This window comes from Cnephaeus nilssonii (assembly GCF_951640355.1).
Source record: "Cnephaeus nilssonii genome assembly, chromosome: 6".
Classification (NCBI taxonomy): domain Eukaryota; kingdom Metazoa; phylum Chordata; class Mammalia; order Chiroptera; family Vespertilionidae; genus Cnephaeus; species Cnephaeus nilssonii.
This window is the reverse complement of record NC_137077.1, coordinates 65,171,463-65,189,926: the sequence shown is the minus strand read 5'-3', so window position 1 is coordinate 65,189,926 and position 18,464 is coordinate 65,171,463. Positions and strand designations below refer to the sequence as shown.

General features: G+C 42.0%; 2 protein-coding genes and 1 pseudogene across 16 annotated transcripts in view; 1 reads left to right on the top strand and 2 right to left on the bottom strand.

Annotated features, from left to right (window-relative positions):
* CNOT2 (CCR4-NOT transcription complex subunit 2) overlaps positions 1–5,388 on the bottom strand; it is a 125,319-nt gene extending 119,931 nt beyond the window's left edge. Inside the window, exon 1 of one of the 5 annotated variants that reach the window (XM_079774215.1) lies at positions 5,265–5,388. Coding sequence is in view for 2 of the 5 variants with exons in the window: in XM_079774218.1 (XP_079630344.1) it covers positions 5,265–5,269 (5 nt within the window). In the remaining 3 variants the exon portion in view is untranslated. The remainder of the gene's footprint in view (positions 1–5,264) is intronic. The other 4 variants (XM_079774218.1, XM_079774214.1, XM_079774216.1 and 1 more) reach the window with 4 other exon arrangements.
* LOC307101361 (uncharacterized protein) overlaps positions 5,283–18,464 on the top strand; it is a 156,169-nt gene continuing 142,987 nt past the window's right edge. For 5 of the 10 annotated variants that reach the window (XR_013813666.1, XR_013813667.1, XR_013813668.1 and 2 more), the window contains exon 1: positions 5,405–5,889. Coding sequence is in view for 1 of the 10 variants with exons in the window: in XM_079774221.1 (XP_079630347.1) it covers positions 5,786–5,889 (104 nt within the window). In the remaining 9 variants the exon portion in view is untranslated. The other 5 variants (XR_013813665.1, XR_013813670.1, XR_013813669.1 and 2 more) reach the window with 4 other exon arrangements.
* On the bottom strand, positions 14,137–14,786 carry LOC307100873 (ribonuclease H2 subunit C-like; annotated as a pseudogene). The gene has a single exon. The product of its transcript is annotated as a ribonuclease H2 subunit C-like (transcript).

The window sequence follows — 18,464 nt, the reverse complement described above, 5'->3', positions numbered from 1 at the left end:
TTTGTCCAGATGCTGAAACAAAATGCAGTTATATTTCAACATCCAAATATACAAATTAAAAAACTGTATATCAATTTGTTTGGGGGAAATAAAAAAGCAGATCTCCTCATTGCTACCTAAATTGCCAAGACACATAATTTTCTCTTGCTTATTTTATCATTACTTGGCAAAGTAAAATTTTACTAAGTGTGCATTCTTATCTACTCTCACATCAGGAAAGATACTTCAATTCAGCAAAAACAGAGAAAGGATTGGTGTCCTGAGCAATGAATCGAGTTCTCTTTTAAAAAATATACTCTCTTGCCCTGGCCGGGTGGCTCAATTGGTTGAGCGTCATCCCATATACCAAAAGGTTGTGGGTTCAATTTCCAGTCAGGACACAATAACTAGGTTGCAGGTTCAATCCCTAGTTGGGGCGCATGTGTAAGGCAACTGATCATTGTTTCTTTCTCTCTCTAAGACAAATAAATAAAAATGATAATAATCATAAATACCCTCTCCATCTTTAGTAGTTTTTAGTCATTATAAAGCCTCTGAAAAACATGTAAGCAAATAAAACAAAAGGCATGATTTCTAAAATCTAAGTTAAATGTTAGCATCTCCTCTATATACAACTGGGAGTCATTACCCTGTTTTGATTTCTACATTTAAAAAAAAAGGGAGGGGGGTACAAAACTGGTGTATAATCTCTTATTCAAACCCTTAAAGGCCAGATTTTTCTCGAACTGCAATTTTTAAGATTTTAGAAAATTAAAATAGCATATATATTATATAAGAACACAGTTAAGCAATGGTAAATACATATCACCATGTAACTATAAATACAAAATATCTCCTTCAACCAATGACCTTAGTGACCTTAGCCATACAAAATACAGTAAGATATATAGATCTAAACACTCTGCCAGAAGCACTTTATTACTAACATCCTTCCCTCAGTCCTGCACTCACTCTACATACATTTCTCTAAGAAGCTGGTTATCTGTTTTCCATCGATAATTGAGAAACAAAACTATAAGGACTCAAAGAAGTGAAGGAATGCAGGATGGCCTTCTCTCATTCCCTTCCAACCTGTCTGATATGTAGACTGGGAACCAGAGCACTCTGACAGCATTGAGTGTCCAATTACAATCTGGCACCTGTTCTGTTTATTGCATATTTATTGATACCTACTAAGTACTGTGCACTAGAGAAAAATTCTAGAAATGTAAAGATAAATAGGACAAAGTACTACCTCTTAGGTGCTTACAGTCCAGTGGAGGTTACAGTGGATAATGGGGTTGGACAGTAAATTACAATACAGCATGACATGTTCAATAAAAGCAGTATGGGGGTCAGCTAAATTTTCATTAAGAAAGCGACACCAATACTTTAAACAATAAAAAAAAAAAATTCATATGAAAGTATAAAAAAAAGAGACACCAGAGTAGAGTTTTGAAGAATAAGAAGTCTGTAAACAACAGAGAAGTGATAGTAAAAATATCCCTCCCCCATACACACCTAAATACATTCACCTGAAAGAAAAAAAAAAAGAGAGGGACACTTTCAGAGTAAGTGGCAAACATATCTAATATCTAGTCTTATTATATAAACAGACTTGGATCCTGAGTCTAAGAATATATAACATATTAAAGTGTATTCAGAGAAGGGAAATTTTCTTTTCCCTCCTGGATAATTCATTTTGCATTTCCATATTATATATGTTATGGGTCTTACCAAAAAAAATAACATTACAAACCATTTTATTAGTTCCAAATGAAGCATACCCCCAAGTGATACCTGAAAATTTGCATCTATATTTCAAAGAACAAGCTGTTAGAAATTATTTTTCCAGGTCATCCTTATAGACAAAGTAAATAAATGAAAAACCATATCAGCATGGCTTGTCATAAGAAAGGAGTCTTTAAAGTTTAAAAAAAGGAAGCCAAGTTAAAAAAACAACACCGAAGTAACAAGAAAAAGTATATATACTATTAAAATTGAGGAAAAGGTTCGATGAACAAAACCAAGGTAATAAATGATAAAATAACTCTAAAAACTTAAAATCCTAATGTCTGTTCTATTTCTTTTCAAAGACAGACTTTCTACAAGAGACATCAATTTTAGTATATAGCTCTTTTTAAAATATCTAGTCAAAGCCACACTGAAATTCATTTTAAGTATCACAGGTAGAAATCATCCTTAGTAAGGACAGTCACCTGTATAATCAACCAGAATGACTCCTATCATAGTACTGGATCCCTTGACATCAATACTGTATATAATTCTATTCAAACATTACAGTGTAACTCAGAGTAACTCTGCCTGTAAAATGGCCCTACCTGATACCTTGGTTTCTTTTGCTTCTTTGTATTACAAAATCCACTAGAAGTCTATGTAACAAATAAAATCTTATTTAGTAGTATCTTCTCCTAAGACTGTATCACTATTTGCGTAAGTTGTCTTCACATGCTTATTTAAGCAAGCACATACAAAGTTTGTTTTTATGTAATCATAATTGAATGAACTTTCTACACTGAAAAATTTTAAGACAAAGAGCAAAAAAATTGTTACCTTCCTTACTAGTCTATTACACTCATTATTTCATATTCCTACATGAAGCAAACCTACCTTTTCTTTATTTTTCTATAGTATTAGAAAATGTTATTAAGCATATTTGTCACTAAAAAGGGAAATACTATAACTCCCCAAGGATTGTGAAAAAAATCTGTAAGTTTTTCCCCCCAAATACAAGTACTTTTAACATCAATATCTACTGAAGAGATAAAAACCAAAACTGGGTTAGAAGCACTTCTAGAGAAATCTACTCATAAATCTAAAGTACTTATTTACTTTTGAATAAACAGAATTTTCAGGTTATCGCTAACTGTAAAGTATCTCTCTAAAATAATAAAGGAAATTAAATATCCAAAGTTCTAAAGTATAAACATAGGTAATTAGTTCTCTTTGGCAGAACTAGTTTTATTTTATCTTGAAGATCAAGTGCTTTTCAAATGAAAGGGATATGTCACTCATATGTATAAATTTTGCCCTTGTTTTTCCACCACATAAGTTTACTTTAAAACGAAAGTATTATAGAAACTGAAAATGTTTTAAAGGTTGTATTTGTTGCTTGGTTAAATATGCAGACAATTCTCATTCCCCAAGAGTTATCATATTGGGTTACAGATAGCTCTACATAGTATACTTAGAATAAAAGGTTTCTGCCAACAAATGATACCTACATTAATTCATTTTTATTGATACAGCATTAATTAGGATGCAAAAAAAAATATGAAAGTTTCTCCGCTCCTTTCTAATACACGAAGTATTCAGAGAAGTCACTGCAATTCAAGCCCTCAGGGGAAAAAAGATGATAGAAAATGAACTTTTTAAAATTAAATGAGGATCTTAAGAAGTCAAGAAAGAAGTGCAGAAGTTTTGCCTTTTTTACAGTGAATTTTTCCTTCTGATTTAGTATTACAAAAGAACTACAAACTAAAGAGTTGTTCAACATACAAAGCTTACTAAAGATCTTGGTGCATTTAGAAGTATTTTAATAAAAAGAGCTCAGAATGTAGACATCTAACCATTTTAAATATAACAGACATTTAACAGTTCAGTCCACTGTGATTCTTAACCCTTTAAATCTAGAGAAGTCATCGTCCATAACTGCAAAATAAATGTGTTCATTGACATTTGGAAACAAATGTGGTCAAATAACAGGAAGTGTTCCCTAATAACTAAACATAAACATGGTATGTAAATACGTAAATATTTCCAAATTTCTATACCCCCCCCCCACTTCCACTTATGTTGTTTCAAAGGGCAAACCAAAAGTTGCACTTATTCCAGAAGTCTAGAAATTCCTAATATCAAGCATGACAGAAAATGTGTTCAACTATGAACTAAATTCATGTTCGGCCTCCCTCATGAACAGATTTTAACTCAATACCGTCTACCATTCCACCAAGAATCTAAGGGTTCATATCAGTGTATATTTCCTTATACTTATTAGAAACTGTCCTGAAGATTAAGAAAGGAGTTTTATGACCAAGAGCTTTATGAAAATGGAGGGGGGGGGGGGAGGAAAGTGTTGCATTCGGCCTTCTGGATGTTGAAGACATCTCCTAGGATTCAAAGGAAGTTGATGTTTAGGTTCCTTTGGAGAGTGCGGTACCCGTATGTAAGACTTTTATGGAGGTAATACCGTACTCACAAGGGCCTGGAATAAATGCAAATTCTAAAGCCTTGGCAATGCTTTTCCTAAAGGAAACTGCAACTTGCATTCAAAAACGATCACCAGTCACCAAGAGTCATAGGGCTTCTCTCCCAGACGGACAACACAACCTCGACGAAGAACGAGGAAGGCCTCTTTTAACGCCACTCATTTCCTCCGTAAAACTTTTAAGTTAGACCGAAGCCAGCAAAAGGTGGCGAGGCCCCGACGGAAGTAGAAACCCCGGGCCAGCAACTTCACAGGCAGAAACGTCTCGGGTTCCTCCGCCACCACAGGACTACCCGGGCTCAGCCCCTACCACACCGCGGGAGCTCCAGCCTCCGGGTGCGGCGGCGGAGGAAGCATCACAGCTGCGCTCTCCCTTCCATCACCCAGATCCTTCGGTATCCCAGAGCCTGGAGGCTCCGAGACCCGTTAGTCAGTCCAACAGCACCCATCTTTTACACACACACACACACACACACACACACACACACACACACAAAGTTGCAGGTGATGTGCGTGTACGGAGAGAATGTGAACAGCACGGGGCCGCGGCAGCTGTGGGGAAGACGGCAGCGCCGTCTAAAGCGGGCCCGGGCTCCTCGGCCACCGCCGCTGCTGCCTTCTCTCCTTCCCCAGGAAGCAGCGCGGCGCAGGCTCCTCGCGCTGGCGGGAGCCCGTGAGAGCGGAGTGTGAGGAAAACCCCAGCGCCCACCGAGGGGACCGGGCCTACGACCCAGAGCTGCTGCTGCTGCTGCTGCTGCTGCAACCACCCAAGTACCGCGACGCTTTACGTCCCATCCACCACCCTCCCTATACACACCCCCTCCCTCTTTCCCTCCCTCCACCGCCGCCACCCCCCCTCCCCGCCCGCTCTGCTCTCCCTCTCTCGATTGGAGCCGAGACAAAAGCAACGGGAAGCGGCGGGCCGGGACGCTGCCCGCGGACCCCAGGCGCGACCGGCCCGGCCCCGAGGCATTCCCCCGCCTTGCGGGGGCCCCGAATCCGCCGCCCCAGCCGCGCGCCCCGCTGCCAGACTTCCGAAAATTTGCCAAAAACTCACCGCATGAATTTTCTTGTCCCGCGGATCCAAGATGGCGACGTATCCACCGCGGAGGCTGCTGGGAGCAAGACCTTTACCCTCTGACCCCCACCGTGACCCCCGTCGTTCCGGCTTCCCTTAGGCGGCGGCGGAAGGTGGGAGAGGCTCTAGCCGACCGGACAAGGTTGGGGGTGGGCTGACCGCTTCCCGCGCGTTGGACAGGGGTGGGGAGAGGCGCCTCACTCCGTCCTGTCTCGGTCCGCAGCCTCCACCACGTCTCCCTCCGACTCCCCGGGAGGCTCGCAGCTTCTCCGCGGCCGTTATAGCGAGCGGAGCCTGAGGCCGCTACAGTTCCCCTGGGGCGGGTTGGTTCACTTTGGGCACGGGCCCTGGGTGCGAGGTGGGCCGCGGGGTCCCGGGCCGGGGAGCGGTGAGGTGGCGTGGGTCCGCCCTCCCGGGGCCGGGGAGCGTGTTTGTGTTTGTGTACGTGTGGGACACCCCGCCCCACGTCCTCCTGGAACGCCCCCTTGCCCCGGCACCTGATGCCTTTGGATCACGGCCCCGCTTTCCTCCCGCAGCCCCGCGTCCTCCGGTGCCTGGGCACGCACGTCAGGGACCCGCAGCGCCTCACATCGCCTCCTGAGAAGTGAGTGCCCCTCTGCCGAATCCACCGGCATTTTCTCCTCACCACCCTTCCTTCCTTCCTTCCTTTTTTTTTTTTTTTTTAACTTGGTGGGAGGGGACATATTGGGGAGTAGGTTTTTAAAGCACTTTTGGGGGAACTCGCGCAGGCTGTTAGATTTGTAGCATTTTCTCTCGCCGCGAATGACCGGCTGGGCTATCAGCAGGGCTGTTTGAAATGATGGTGACTTTGGTGGAAACTTCAGGAGAAGAAAAAGTCTCTGCTTTCCAGAAAAATAATTGTCACTCAGAGTGAAATTAAATTTGTTTTCTTCGGAGTAATAAATCTGTTCTTTTTTATATTGATAAACTCTTCCCTTTTTGTTACTACTGGACATTTCGGACTCAAAAAGACCCTCTACACGTGTGTTTTGGGGCTGTGTAAATTGTTATTTCTATTTGAGTAATAGAACTTATTAATGTCAAGTGCAGTTCATTTGGAGTAAATAAAATTCCTAATTTCCTTGTTTGTTTGTTTTTTTGTAAAAATCAACTTTTTCTTCCAAAAAACTCACAGTAATCCAATTTAAAATATGCCATCGAAGGGCAAAGGGTTATCTGTCGCTCATAAATAACAAAAAATATATAAGCATAAAACAAAAGATGTCTTTGTCATGTTTACGGAATGCAATGTATTTTGAAATATTAGTAGATACTGTGTAAATTAAAGTCCAAATGGTGCTGATGTAGCCAGTGGAAAATGTTTTACATGGTTATTCATTTCACTAAACATTCTGCTTCACTGTGTTTTTTATGTTAGGAAAGGTCAAGGAAGAACAACACTTGTTTATATTCTTCCCTACCTTTTCCCCAACAGTTCTGCCTGTCTTCTGAACTTTTTCTTCTGCTTTGTAAGATGGCATGTTAAAAAACTGAATACGCCTCTAAACGTAATACATACAGGTATATAAATACATGTATGTACATTTATCGTATTACTGAGCGTTTTAACCTATTAATAAATTAAAAGTATAACTTAATATTTGGAATCATAAGTTAGAATAATAAAAATGAGATATGGTTTTTTACACATATGTGTGTGTGTGTATATATATATATATACACACACACACAGATATATTTATAAATAGTTGCACCAAGTATTACCACTTTATCCATTAGTTTGCTTATATATAGGACTTTGTTAAGACCAAAAGGTGGACCTTATTGTTAAACATCCCCATATTTATTCAAAACATCTTTTAAATAGCATAAACATTGGTAAAATTGGAGAAATCACTTCCAGACAGGGACAGGTTTAATTTGACGGTTTTGTTGAACAAGTTTTAAATTATCCTATTACTAGTGTCCAATTTGTTAATAAATTTGTAAAACTTGTTGAATGCGTACTAGAGAGGTATTAAATAAGCTAACATTTGTTAAGAGCTTATGTTCATAGTTTCTAGTAAGCACTGTAAATAGAATATTTTTTAAAATTGTCCTATTGCATCAAAAAGTCCATTTTTATTACTAATATTGATCAAATTTACCCATTTTGTGGATAGGTGGTTGGTGTTTTTTTTAACTATTCACTTTGATGGCTTTTACCGAAAAACAGTCCACACCTTGTATGTGTTTTGTGTGTTGAAATGTGTGTAGGTAAATTCCTTGCGTACCTTATGGAAAAATTACTGGTTTAAAGTGAGGGGAAAAAATCCTCACTAGGGGAAGAAAATCCTATCTAATGAAAGAGTAATATGCAAATTGACCATCACTCCCAACACACAAGATGGCTGCCACAAGATGGCCAGCAGGGGAGGGCAGTTAGGGGTGACCGGGCCAGCAGAGGAGGGCAGTTGGGGGCAACCAGGCCTGCAGGGGAGGACAGTTGGTGGTGGTGGGGGGGTGGACCCAGGCCAGCAGGGGAGGGCAGTTGGAGGGGACCAGGCCTGCAGGGGAGGGCAGTTAGGGGTGACCAGGCCTGCAAGGGAGGGCAGTTGGGGGTGATCAGGCCTGCAGGGGAGGGCAGTTAGGGGTGACCTGGTCTGCAGGGAAGGGCAGTTGGGGGTGACCAGGCCTGCAGTGGAGGGCAGTTGCAGGCAACCAGGCCTGCAGGTGAGGGCAGTTGGGGGCAACCAGGCCTGCAGGTGAGGGCAGTTGGAGGGGACCAGGCCTGCAGGTGAGGGCAGTTGGAGGGGACCAGGCCTGCAGGGGAGGGCAGTTGGGGGCAACCAGGCCTGCAGGGGAGGGCAGTTGGGGGCAACCAGGCCTGCAGGTGAGGGCAGTTGGAGGGGACAGGGTCAGCAGGGGAGGGCAGTTGGGAGGGACCAGGCCTGCAAGGGAGGGCAGTTGGGGGTGATCAGGCCTGCAGGGGAGGGCAGTTAGGGGTGACCAGGCCAGCAGGGGAGAGAAGTTAGGGGGGACCAGGCTGGCAGGGGAGGGCAGTTAGGGGTGAGTGGACCGGCAGGGGAGGGCAGTTGGGGGAGACCACGCCTGCAGGTGAGGGCAGTTGCAGGCAACCAGGCCTGCAGGTGAGGGCAGTTGGGGGCAACCAGGCCTGCAGGTGAGGGCAGTTGGAGGGGACCAGGCCTGCAGGGGAGGGCAGTTGGGGGCAACCAGGCCTGCAGGTGAGGGCAGTTGGAGGGGACCAGGCCAGCAGGGGAGGGCAGTTGGGAGGGACCAGGCCTGCAAGAGAGGGCAGTTGGGGGTGATCAGGCCTGCAGGGGAGGGCAGTTAGGGGTGACCTGGTCTGCAGGGAAGGGCAGTTGGGGGTGACCAGGCCTGCAGGGGAGGGCAGTTAGGGGTGACCAGGCCGGCAGGGGAGGGCAGTTAGGGGCAATTGGGTTGGCAGGGGAGAAGTTAGGCATTGATCAGGCTGGGAGGGGAGTGATTAGGGGGTGATCAGGCTGGCAGGCAGAAGCGGTTAGGGGCAGTCAGGCAGGCAGGCGAGTGGTTGGGAGCCAGCAGTCCTGGATTGTGAGAGAGATGTTTAGGCAGTCGGGCATCCCTAGAGGAGTCCCAGCTTGGAGAGGGTGCAGGCTGGGCTGAGGGATACCCCCCCCCTCCGCCCCTGTGCATGAATTTCATGCACCGGGCCTCTAGTGAGTTTATAAGTAACTAGTTATAGGAAAGGGAGTCCTCACATTTTTGAAAGATGTAGACAGTACTGAAAATCTTATGGTAAGGGGTAAAAAGGATAGGTATCTCAAATTTAACAAGTACTTCATTGTCCCCTATGGCTCAGTTGGTTGGGTGTCATCCCATGCACATTGGGTTGCCAGCTTGATTCCCTGTCCAGGTTTCAGGCTCAATCCCCAGTAGGAGGGAGGCAGCCGATTGATGTATCTCAATGTTTCTCTCTCATGGATGTTTCTCTCTATCCTTCTCCTTTCCTCTCTCTCTAAAAATGAATAAAAACATTTTTTAAAAAATGTAACCAGTACTGAAACAACATTTGTATTCAAACTTTCCTCCCATAAACAATACTACCAACAGTTCACTCACTTGCTCAGGCATAAAACTAGGAATATTCTTTGATTCCTAACCTCAACTGATCATCCAATACCATCAGGTCTTCCTTATATGTATTCTGAATTCATCCACTTCTCATCACCTCTCATGCCACCACCCTGTCCAAGACACTACATCTCTCAAAGAGCAATATCCACATTATCTGCTTCCACTTTTCCCTGTGCCCTTCAAACCATCTCTACATACCTGCTAGAGTGATGATTTTTAAAAGTTCATTAGGCTATGGTACTCCCTTATTTTAAACCTCCAATGGCTACCCTTAGAATAAAATTCATTTTCCTTACCATGGCCTTTAAAACTGTATAATCTGGCTTCTGCCTACCTCTCCAACTTCCTCTTGCTCTCACCCTTCCTTTCTGTCTCTGTCATGTATCAAGCTTTTTCCAGTCTATAGCAGAGACTGTTGGTTGTCCCCTAAAATTTTTCCAATTTTTTTCCATAGTAATAGACATGGACACATGGCTATCCAGAATAAATACTATATTTCCAGCCACCCTATAGCCATGTGGTAGTTCTGGCCAATAAGCAGGTATGTCATGTTAAAAGATACCTTCAGTCCTTTGCTGCTTTTCCTTTTATATCCTGCACCCTGGAATACAGATGTGAAGCATTTAATTCTAGCTGCCAGTTTGGGCCAGGTACAAGTTCCCATATCATAGGGATGGCAAAACCTTAAGCAGGTGGAAACCTGAGGCCTTGACACCCTTGTAGCGTACCATACCAGCTCTATACTCCTTACATTCAGATTTTGACATAAAGAAAAAAGTAAACTCTGTCATTAAAGCTACAGCTTAGGGTCTCTTGTACTCAATTCAACTTAACTGATACTCCACAGGACCTTTGCACTTAAATGTTTATTTCTGCCTGAGATATGCTTTCTCTATGTCTTTATGGCTAACTCATTCTCATCCTTCAGGTCTTAACTCAGATATTATCTCTAACACTCTTCCCTGGCCACCATATCTAAAGTAGCTCCTTTTTTCACTTATTCTCTCTCACATTGTTGTATCGTAAATCAGCTAGATAGATACGAGACGCCTTAATGAGCCAATTAATTAGGAGTCTTTATTCAGGGCCCAGAGGGAGGTGTTTCCCAAATCTCTGAGCCCTGACATAGAGGAAGTTTCCCGTATTTATACCTTTTGAGCTTCTTTGTCTGCAGATTTCACAAAGAGCTCTGTGTAGGTTATTGTTACAGACAGTTTGTAACCTTGAATACATAATGAGCCAATACTTGGCATAAGAATATGGGAATTATTATCAGTATCAGTATTAGCCTGTTACGTCAGATGGCTAGCTTACAAGGTCAGACCGCTAAGTTTTTATCTTTTTTCTATTATTCAAACTAAAACAGTTATTTTACAGAATAAGGGACTATCTAAAAATAACAGAGTTGACCTACAGAATAAGAGACTGTCTAAGAATAACAGAGTAGTTTAAACAGTAGTTTCGAACAGCATTTTTCCAAAGGAGGAATTACTATGCTTCAACATGACCCTCTATTTTAATAGCATTTATAATTTGTCATTATCTTTTTATTGTTTCCCTTCGCCCTACTAAAAATGTAAGTTTTATGAGAGCAGGGACTACATTTGTTTTATTCACTGCTTTATCCCCCACACATGGTAAGACATTAGAGAAGTACTGTTGAATGTATGAGACTGGGAATAAATGAGCTGTTGAATGAATGAAATAGATCCTTATCCAAGATTAGGTAGACTTTTTTTTTAAGTTAATATGTTGAAAGGTTTTCTTCAACACGTGTGAAATCCAAGCTAGGAAACAACTAGGAAAAATAGTGCTAAACTAATAGAATATGCCAAGCTTCCAGCCCTTGATAATGAAAATATGCACCTTTTCCTGGGAAACCTATAACCTTACAGAGGGGGCAGGAAAAAGCATAATTGGTGAGGCAGAGTGGCAAATCAGAAAGAGCACTACAATATAATATCTTCTACAGAAACACCCACAAAATAGCATTCTGGTTTGTTATATAACTTACTGGACCTCATATTCTTCAGCCAAAATACATGAATCTTAAGCTTTGAATAGTAATATTCTAAAAGTTTAATAGTAAGTTAGACTTATGAGTGATGTAACATTAATTTGGTCTTCAGGTGTTATTTTAATAAGTGATTAAATCTTGATACTGGTAAGTGTTCAGAGAAACAGGGTTTCTTATATTACTGAGAGTATAAATTGGCAAAATTCTGGAGTATAACTTAACAATATGTATCAAAAGCCTTGAGCAAATGCATTTGACAGGTCAGTTACTCTAATGGAAATGTCGCATAAGGATATGTGTAACAATTTTATTGCAAAAGTGTTCATTACTGCATTTTTACTAGAATATTGGTTAAATAAGCTACATCCATACAGCAGAACAGTATTCAGCTTCTAAAAATGATGTGGAGGAAATTTTATCAATAGATATATTAAGTGTGAAGAAAGTTTTAAAATATAATTCCAATTTTGTAAAAATGTGTAAGTTCACAAAGGACTAACCGGATATGTACAAGATGTTAATTCAACTTTCCAGAAGTGACTTTTACAGTTATTTTTATTTCATTTCATAGTTTTTAAATTTTTCATAGAAAAATTTTTTTACAATGCTAATTAAAAGGCTGTCTGTCTTTAGCCCAGCCAATGTGGCTCAGTGGTTGACTGTCGACCCATGAATAAAGTGGTCACCGATCAATTTCTGGTCAGGGCACATGCCTGGGTTGCAGGCTCCATCCCCGGTGTGGGGCGTGCATGAGGCTGCTGATCAATGTTTCTCATACATGTTTCTATTTCTATACCTCTCCCTTCCTCTCTAAAATCAATAAAAACTTTTTTTTTAAAAAAAGGCTATCTTTATATTTAAAGAAATAAGTGGATAGTTTGGGGAAATAGTACCACATACTTAGTTGTCAAGCTGATTTCTTTTACCTTTTCTTCCCTACACAACTATTACTAGATCTTGTATATTTTTACCTTGTAAATATGTCTAGGATCCATTCTTACCTCTCCCGTTTTTCAGCCATTCTCTTAATCATTCACTCATAATCTCTTACCTGAACTTTTGAAAGAGATTATTTAACTGGTCTTTCTTTATTAAGTTTTACCTCTCTCCAGTCTTCCAAACTACCACCAATTTCTATAGTGCACATCTTTGGAGACTTCCCAAAGGTGGAAGTGAGACTGTGACTCTGAGACGATCATAGAAGGCACTTCCATATGCATACTCTCTTGAATTACTGAGAAATGCCAGCTGTCATGTCCTAGGACATTCAGGCAGCCTATAGAGAAGCCTATGTGCCAAGGAAATGACATCTACAACCAGTAAGGAACTGAAACTTGCCCACAACCATATGCGTGTTTAGAAACAAATCCTTTAACCCCCTTGAGATGACTCCAGCCCAGCCAACAGCTTAACTAACCTCATAAGAGACCCTGAACCAGAACCACCTAGCTATCCCCTTCCTGAATATGAGATAATAAATATTAGTTGTTTTAAGCTGCTGTGTTTGGGTTAATTTGTTACACAGCAATAGATAACTAATCTTCCTTCAAGGATTCATCTTTTGTGAAATTTTTCTGAACCCATTTTTCCCCCCACTTAAGCTACTTATAGAATTGGGTTTTGCCCTGCTATACAAGGAGCTTCTTAAGGGCAAGAACTATGTCTCATTTTCCCCTAAATGTTTATACATCAACAAGTGTTTTTAGCACTTATATGCCCAGCATTATACTAAAGAGTTAGTAGTAACTTGATTTGATTTTAAAAAGTAATTAGTAAGTAACACTTAAGACTTATGTATCAGGTACTATTTTAGGCATTTTACCTATATTAACTCATGAAATTCTTATTTCTACTTTATGTGCTCTGTGGTACAGACTAAATTCTTTGCTAGATTAGAAAAAGGAAGTAAGAGAGGACAGGTGTGTCAAGGATAACTTCACCAACTCGCTGTTTAAGTTCAATGTTAAATGACAGTTTGAATAGATGTGCATGAGAGGAAGGGGATAACATGAACAAAGGCAGTTAGGAATACCATATCAGAGTACCACTGACTGAGTGGCTTAAACAAATTTATTTCCTCACAGTTTGGGAAGCTAATAGTCCAAAACAGGGTTGGTTTATTCCAAGGGCCTCTGCCCTTGGCTTGTAGATGGCTTTTTCATGTTCACGTGGTGTTCCCTCTATATTCAAGTCTGTCTCCAAATTTCCCCTTTCTATAAGAACACCAGTCATATTGAGTTAGAGCTTACCCATATGACCTATTTAATCTTAACTACCCTTTTAAAGGTCCTATCTCTAAATAAAGCACTGGAGGTTAGAACCTCATAAATTTTGCGGCAATACAAGTCAGCCAACTTGGAAGCAGAAATGAACAAGGGCCAGTGATTAGAACCCCAGCCTAAGATAAGTAGAGGGGGCTAGTGGAATTCATCTTAGAATCAGGTGGCACAGTTTTGGAGTATTTTAAATGCCAGGGAGAAGAGTTGAAATGGATGGCTTTTGCTAAGTCACTGCTTATCAGTTCATTCCAAGGTTTAGTCAGCACCAAAAAGGAAAAAGAAAGTAAGTTAAATAGAATCATTTATTATATACTAGAGGCCCAGTGCATGATTGAATCATGCACGTGTAGGGTCCCCTACACGCTTTCGCTTTTCACGGTGGAGCTGGGTGCCTGTCCACTCATGCACCAGGCCTTTCAGAAGCCTCCGGCTCGGTGGAGGCTTCTGAAAGGCCTGGTGCCGGAGCAGACAGGCACCCAGGTCCCCCACTTTTGTTTTTTTTGTTTTTGTTTTTGTTTTTGCTGTGAAAGAGCTCATTTATTGGGGTGGTGGACTCAGTGGATCCAAAGTGGAGAGCTGGTGAAGGGATCGGTGGCTTCCAGTTTCAAGCGCTGGTTCTCAGTCCTGCGGCACCTGTTTATGGATCGCTTCGGCAAGGCTGGGCCAGGTCAGGGCTGCACGCACTTTGGCATCCGGGCCAGGGATGCTCTCCAGGCCCCACAGGGTGAAGCGGCTGAAACTGGCGGACGCACGAATAAAGCGGTCGAAGTCCCACTCTAAGCGCCTCCGGGGGTTCCACCAGCTCCTGCTCCTCCTTGTCGGATCCCGCTGAAAAGTCCTGCTTCCCCACCGACTTCTCTTCCATCACCATCACGTATCCCAGAAGGCCAGGCGGCACCTCCACCTCCTCGCCCCTCAGACTGCGGCCCCGAAACGACACTTCGAGTCCATCGGGACACTGACGGATGGCCGGGGTGAAAAAGCGCCCCACAGGGGCGGGCCGGTTAACCCGGACTTCACAGGGCAGGAGGTGCAGCGTGTGCGCAGAGTGACGGGGCGTAGGTGGATGCGGTGCTTCTCCATGTCTTCCTCGTGGCTGCTCTCCATCCTCTGCCGGGTTTCCGTGGTTTCCGTGGCTCGCTGACTGAGGCCAGAGCTCACTCCCCCACTTTTGATGATCCGCGGCCGCTGAGGGGGGTCTCCCCTGCTGTTGAGAGGCGCAGGGGGTGGGACCCCCTCAGCAGCCCGGATCTGGCCTTTGAGAGGCACAGGGGGCGGGAGTCCTGCCCCCTGTGCCTCTCAACAGTAGCGTAGCCCAGCTCAGTGGCAGCAGATCCGTGCCTCTCAATGGCCGGATAGGCCACCCTGAGTCCCGCCCCCCAGCCTCCGCCGCCCAATCGTGGGCGTAGCGGAGTGATGGTAATTTACATGGTACGCTATTATTAGATAGGATTTCTTCATATCCACTTAAATTTTTTTTTCTGATCCTCATCCAAGGATATATTTTTATTGATGTTTAGAGAGAGGGAGGAAAAGAGAGAAACACCAATGTGAGAGAGAAACATCATTCAGTTGCCTTCCGTATGCACCCAAATGGGATTGAACCTGAAACCTAGGTATGTGCCCTAACCAGGAATTGAACCCAAGACCTTTCCGTGAATGGGACAACACTTCAGCCAACTGAGCCGCACCGGCCAGGGCTTCATATCCACTTTTATCACTTGACATTGTCATTCTCAACTTTCCAAGATAATTACTTTTAATTATCTGAGTCATCTCAAAATTAATGTGATGTTTTTACCCATTCAAATCAATTTCATACAATAAAAAAGTTCTTTTTCCCCACATCATGCAAAAAACTCACCAAAATGTTTACATGAGTAAGCTGGGGTTTTTTTTTAATAAAAACACCAATTATTTTATTCCATGTATGAATTATAAGGTATTTTTCACTTAAAAAGTTACTCCCCCCAAAATCACCAGATTTAATGAATCCTATATAATAAAGAGCTAATATGCAAATGGTCATCACACCTTCACATGGTAATGGCTCAGACACTCAACACGGAGAGAGGAATGAGGACCAGCCAGGCACAAAAGAGAGGAATGAGGACCAGCCAGGCACAAATGAGCTTGCGAGAGAGGAATGGGGATCAGCCAGGCACAAATGAGCTTGTGAGAGAGAAATGGGGACCAGCCAGGCTGCAGCCTAGGAGAGGAACAAGCTGCCCGCCCTGAGGTCCCAGGCACCAGCGGCTGCACCTGCGCTTGTGGCCCGGCCTGGGAGAGGGACAAGCCACACACCTTGCAGTCCTGGGCACCTGCGGCTGTGGCCTGCCCGGGCAAAGCTGGCCCGGGTCCTGGGTGCCTGTGGCCAGCCAGAGGAAAGGAAGCCCAGGTCCCCGGTGCCTGCGACCAGCTGGAGGAGGTAATACTGGGTCCCAGGTGCGGGGTGAGGCAGAGGTGGTTAGGGATGATCAGGCAGGCAGGCAGAGGGGTTGGGGCAATCAAGCAGGCAGGCGAGCGGTTAGGAGCCAGTGGTCCCAGATTGTGAGAGGCAATTGGACATCCCCCAAGGGGTCCAGGATTGGAGAGGGTGCAGGCCGGGCTGAGGGACTCCCCCTCCCGTGCATGAATTTCGTACACTGGGCCTCTAGTATATAATAATAAATTAACTTAAAATTCACATATAACTAGCAATACATTTTTACTTGGCAATGAATAATTAACTGAAATCTGTTTAAAAGGGAAACATGGATTAAATATTGAATTGACGGAAGGAATGAAAATAATTTATGTACATAGAGTTGGTTGATGAAAGAATTATCTGTTTCTTAAAAATAGTAATGGCCTTAGTGATAGCTATTCAAATTCTGAATGTTAATACATTTTTTAATTAAGCAGTTCATACTTAATGTGAAATTACATTCAGTATAAAAGAAAGTGATTATGAAGACAATGAGACAATAAAGATTATGAAGTCTATAGATCTCAACAAAACCTTAAGCATAGAAGAAACAATCTAAAAATCCCTACTTCAAACTGATTCTATTCAATTCTCTAATTCTTGCACTCAGGCACTGTTTTTATGTTTAACCTAAAATATTTACTTTTTTAAAATTTTATTTAGCCTTTAAGATTGCTCACATTACAGATTTCATGAAGCTGAGCAGATTTTCTGTAAAATATGGCATAAGCTTATTCAGTTTTCCATCTGATTTCTAATAAACCTCACAGTACAGTTTGTAAAGCCCCTTAAGGACTGAGTGTGTAGAGCAGGTTGCAAGTTTCAAGAAATAAGCTGAAAATGAGCATATAAGCTTACATCCAGATCAACAACACTGAATACTAGCAAACATTGTCATAACACAGGAAAAAAATTTTTTTTACATTTTTTAATTGATTGATTTTAGAAAGAGTGGAAGGGAGAGAGAAATGTGGATTCATTATTTCACTTATTTATGCACTCATTGATTCTTGCATGTGCCCTGAGGGATCGAGCCCATAACCTTGACATATCAGAACAATGCTCTAACCAACTTAGCTATGCAGCCAGGGCAGGGAAAAAAAAATTTTAAAGAGATAATGGTTTAGTCCTGAAAGGGTTAAATAAAAACCTTAATGTATTACTGTTTTTAACCATCCATTTCACATTACAGTGCCTGAAAACAGTCAAAAGTCTGGCACAGACAATTATGCACATTTGTTCAGTACATATCAGAAACAGCAGCTTTTGAAATCAAAAGTAGGTAACTTGGTTAATAAAAATGATTTTATTTCAAAAAGGACCCCCTGTGTCAATGATCTGGTTAAACATGAATAGTTTGGATACCTTTTATTTCTTCTTGTCTAATTGCTATGGCTAGCACTTCCAGAACTATGTTGAACAGGAGTGGTGAAAGTGGGCATCCCTGTCTCATTCTTGTTCTTAGGTGAAATGGTTTTAGTTTTTGCCTATTGAGTATGATGTTGGCTGTAGGATTGTCATACAAGGCTTTTATTATGTTGAGGTATGACCCCTCTATTCCCATTTTGTGGAGGGTTTTTATCAAGAAAGGGTGTTGGATTTTGTCAAATGCTTTTTCTGCATCAATTGATATAACTGATTTTTATCTCTCAATTTGTTTATGTGATGTATCACATTTATTGATTTGCAGATATTGTACCATCCTTGCATCCCTGGAATAAATCCCACTTGGTCATGGAGTATGATCTTTCTGATGTAATGCTGGATCCGATTTGCTAGAATTTTGTTGAGGATTTTGGCATCTATATTCATGAGAGGTATTGGCCTGTAATTCTATTTCATTGTGTTGTCTTTATCTGGTTTTGGTATTGGAGTAATGCTAGCCATAACAGTTAGACAAGAAGAAGAAATAAAAGGTATCCAAATTGGAAAAGAAGACATAAAACTGTCATTATTTGCAGATGACATGATACTATACATAGAAAACCCTAAAGACTCCATCAAAAAATTATTACACTTATTAAATGAATTCGGCAATGTATCAGGATACAAAATTAACGCCAAGAAATCTATGGCATTTGTATACACCAATAGTGAACTTACAGAAAGAGAGACTAAAAAAACAATCCCATTTACCATTGCACCAAAAAATTAAGATACCTAGGAATAAACTTAACTATGGAGGTAAAAGACCTGTACTCAGAAAACTACAGGACACTGAAAAAAAGAGATAGAGGAAGACATAAACAGATGGAAGAACATACCGTGTTCATGGATTGGTAAAATCAACATCATTAAAATGTCCATACTACCCAAAG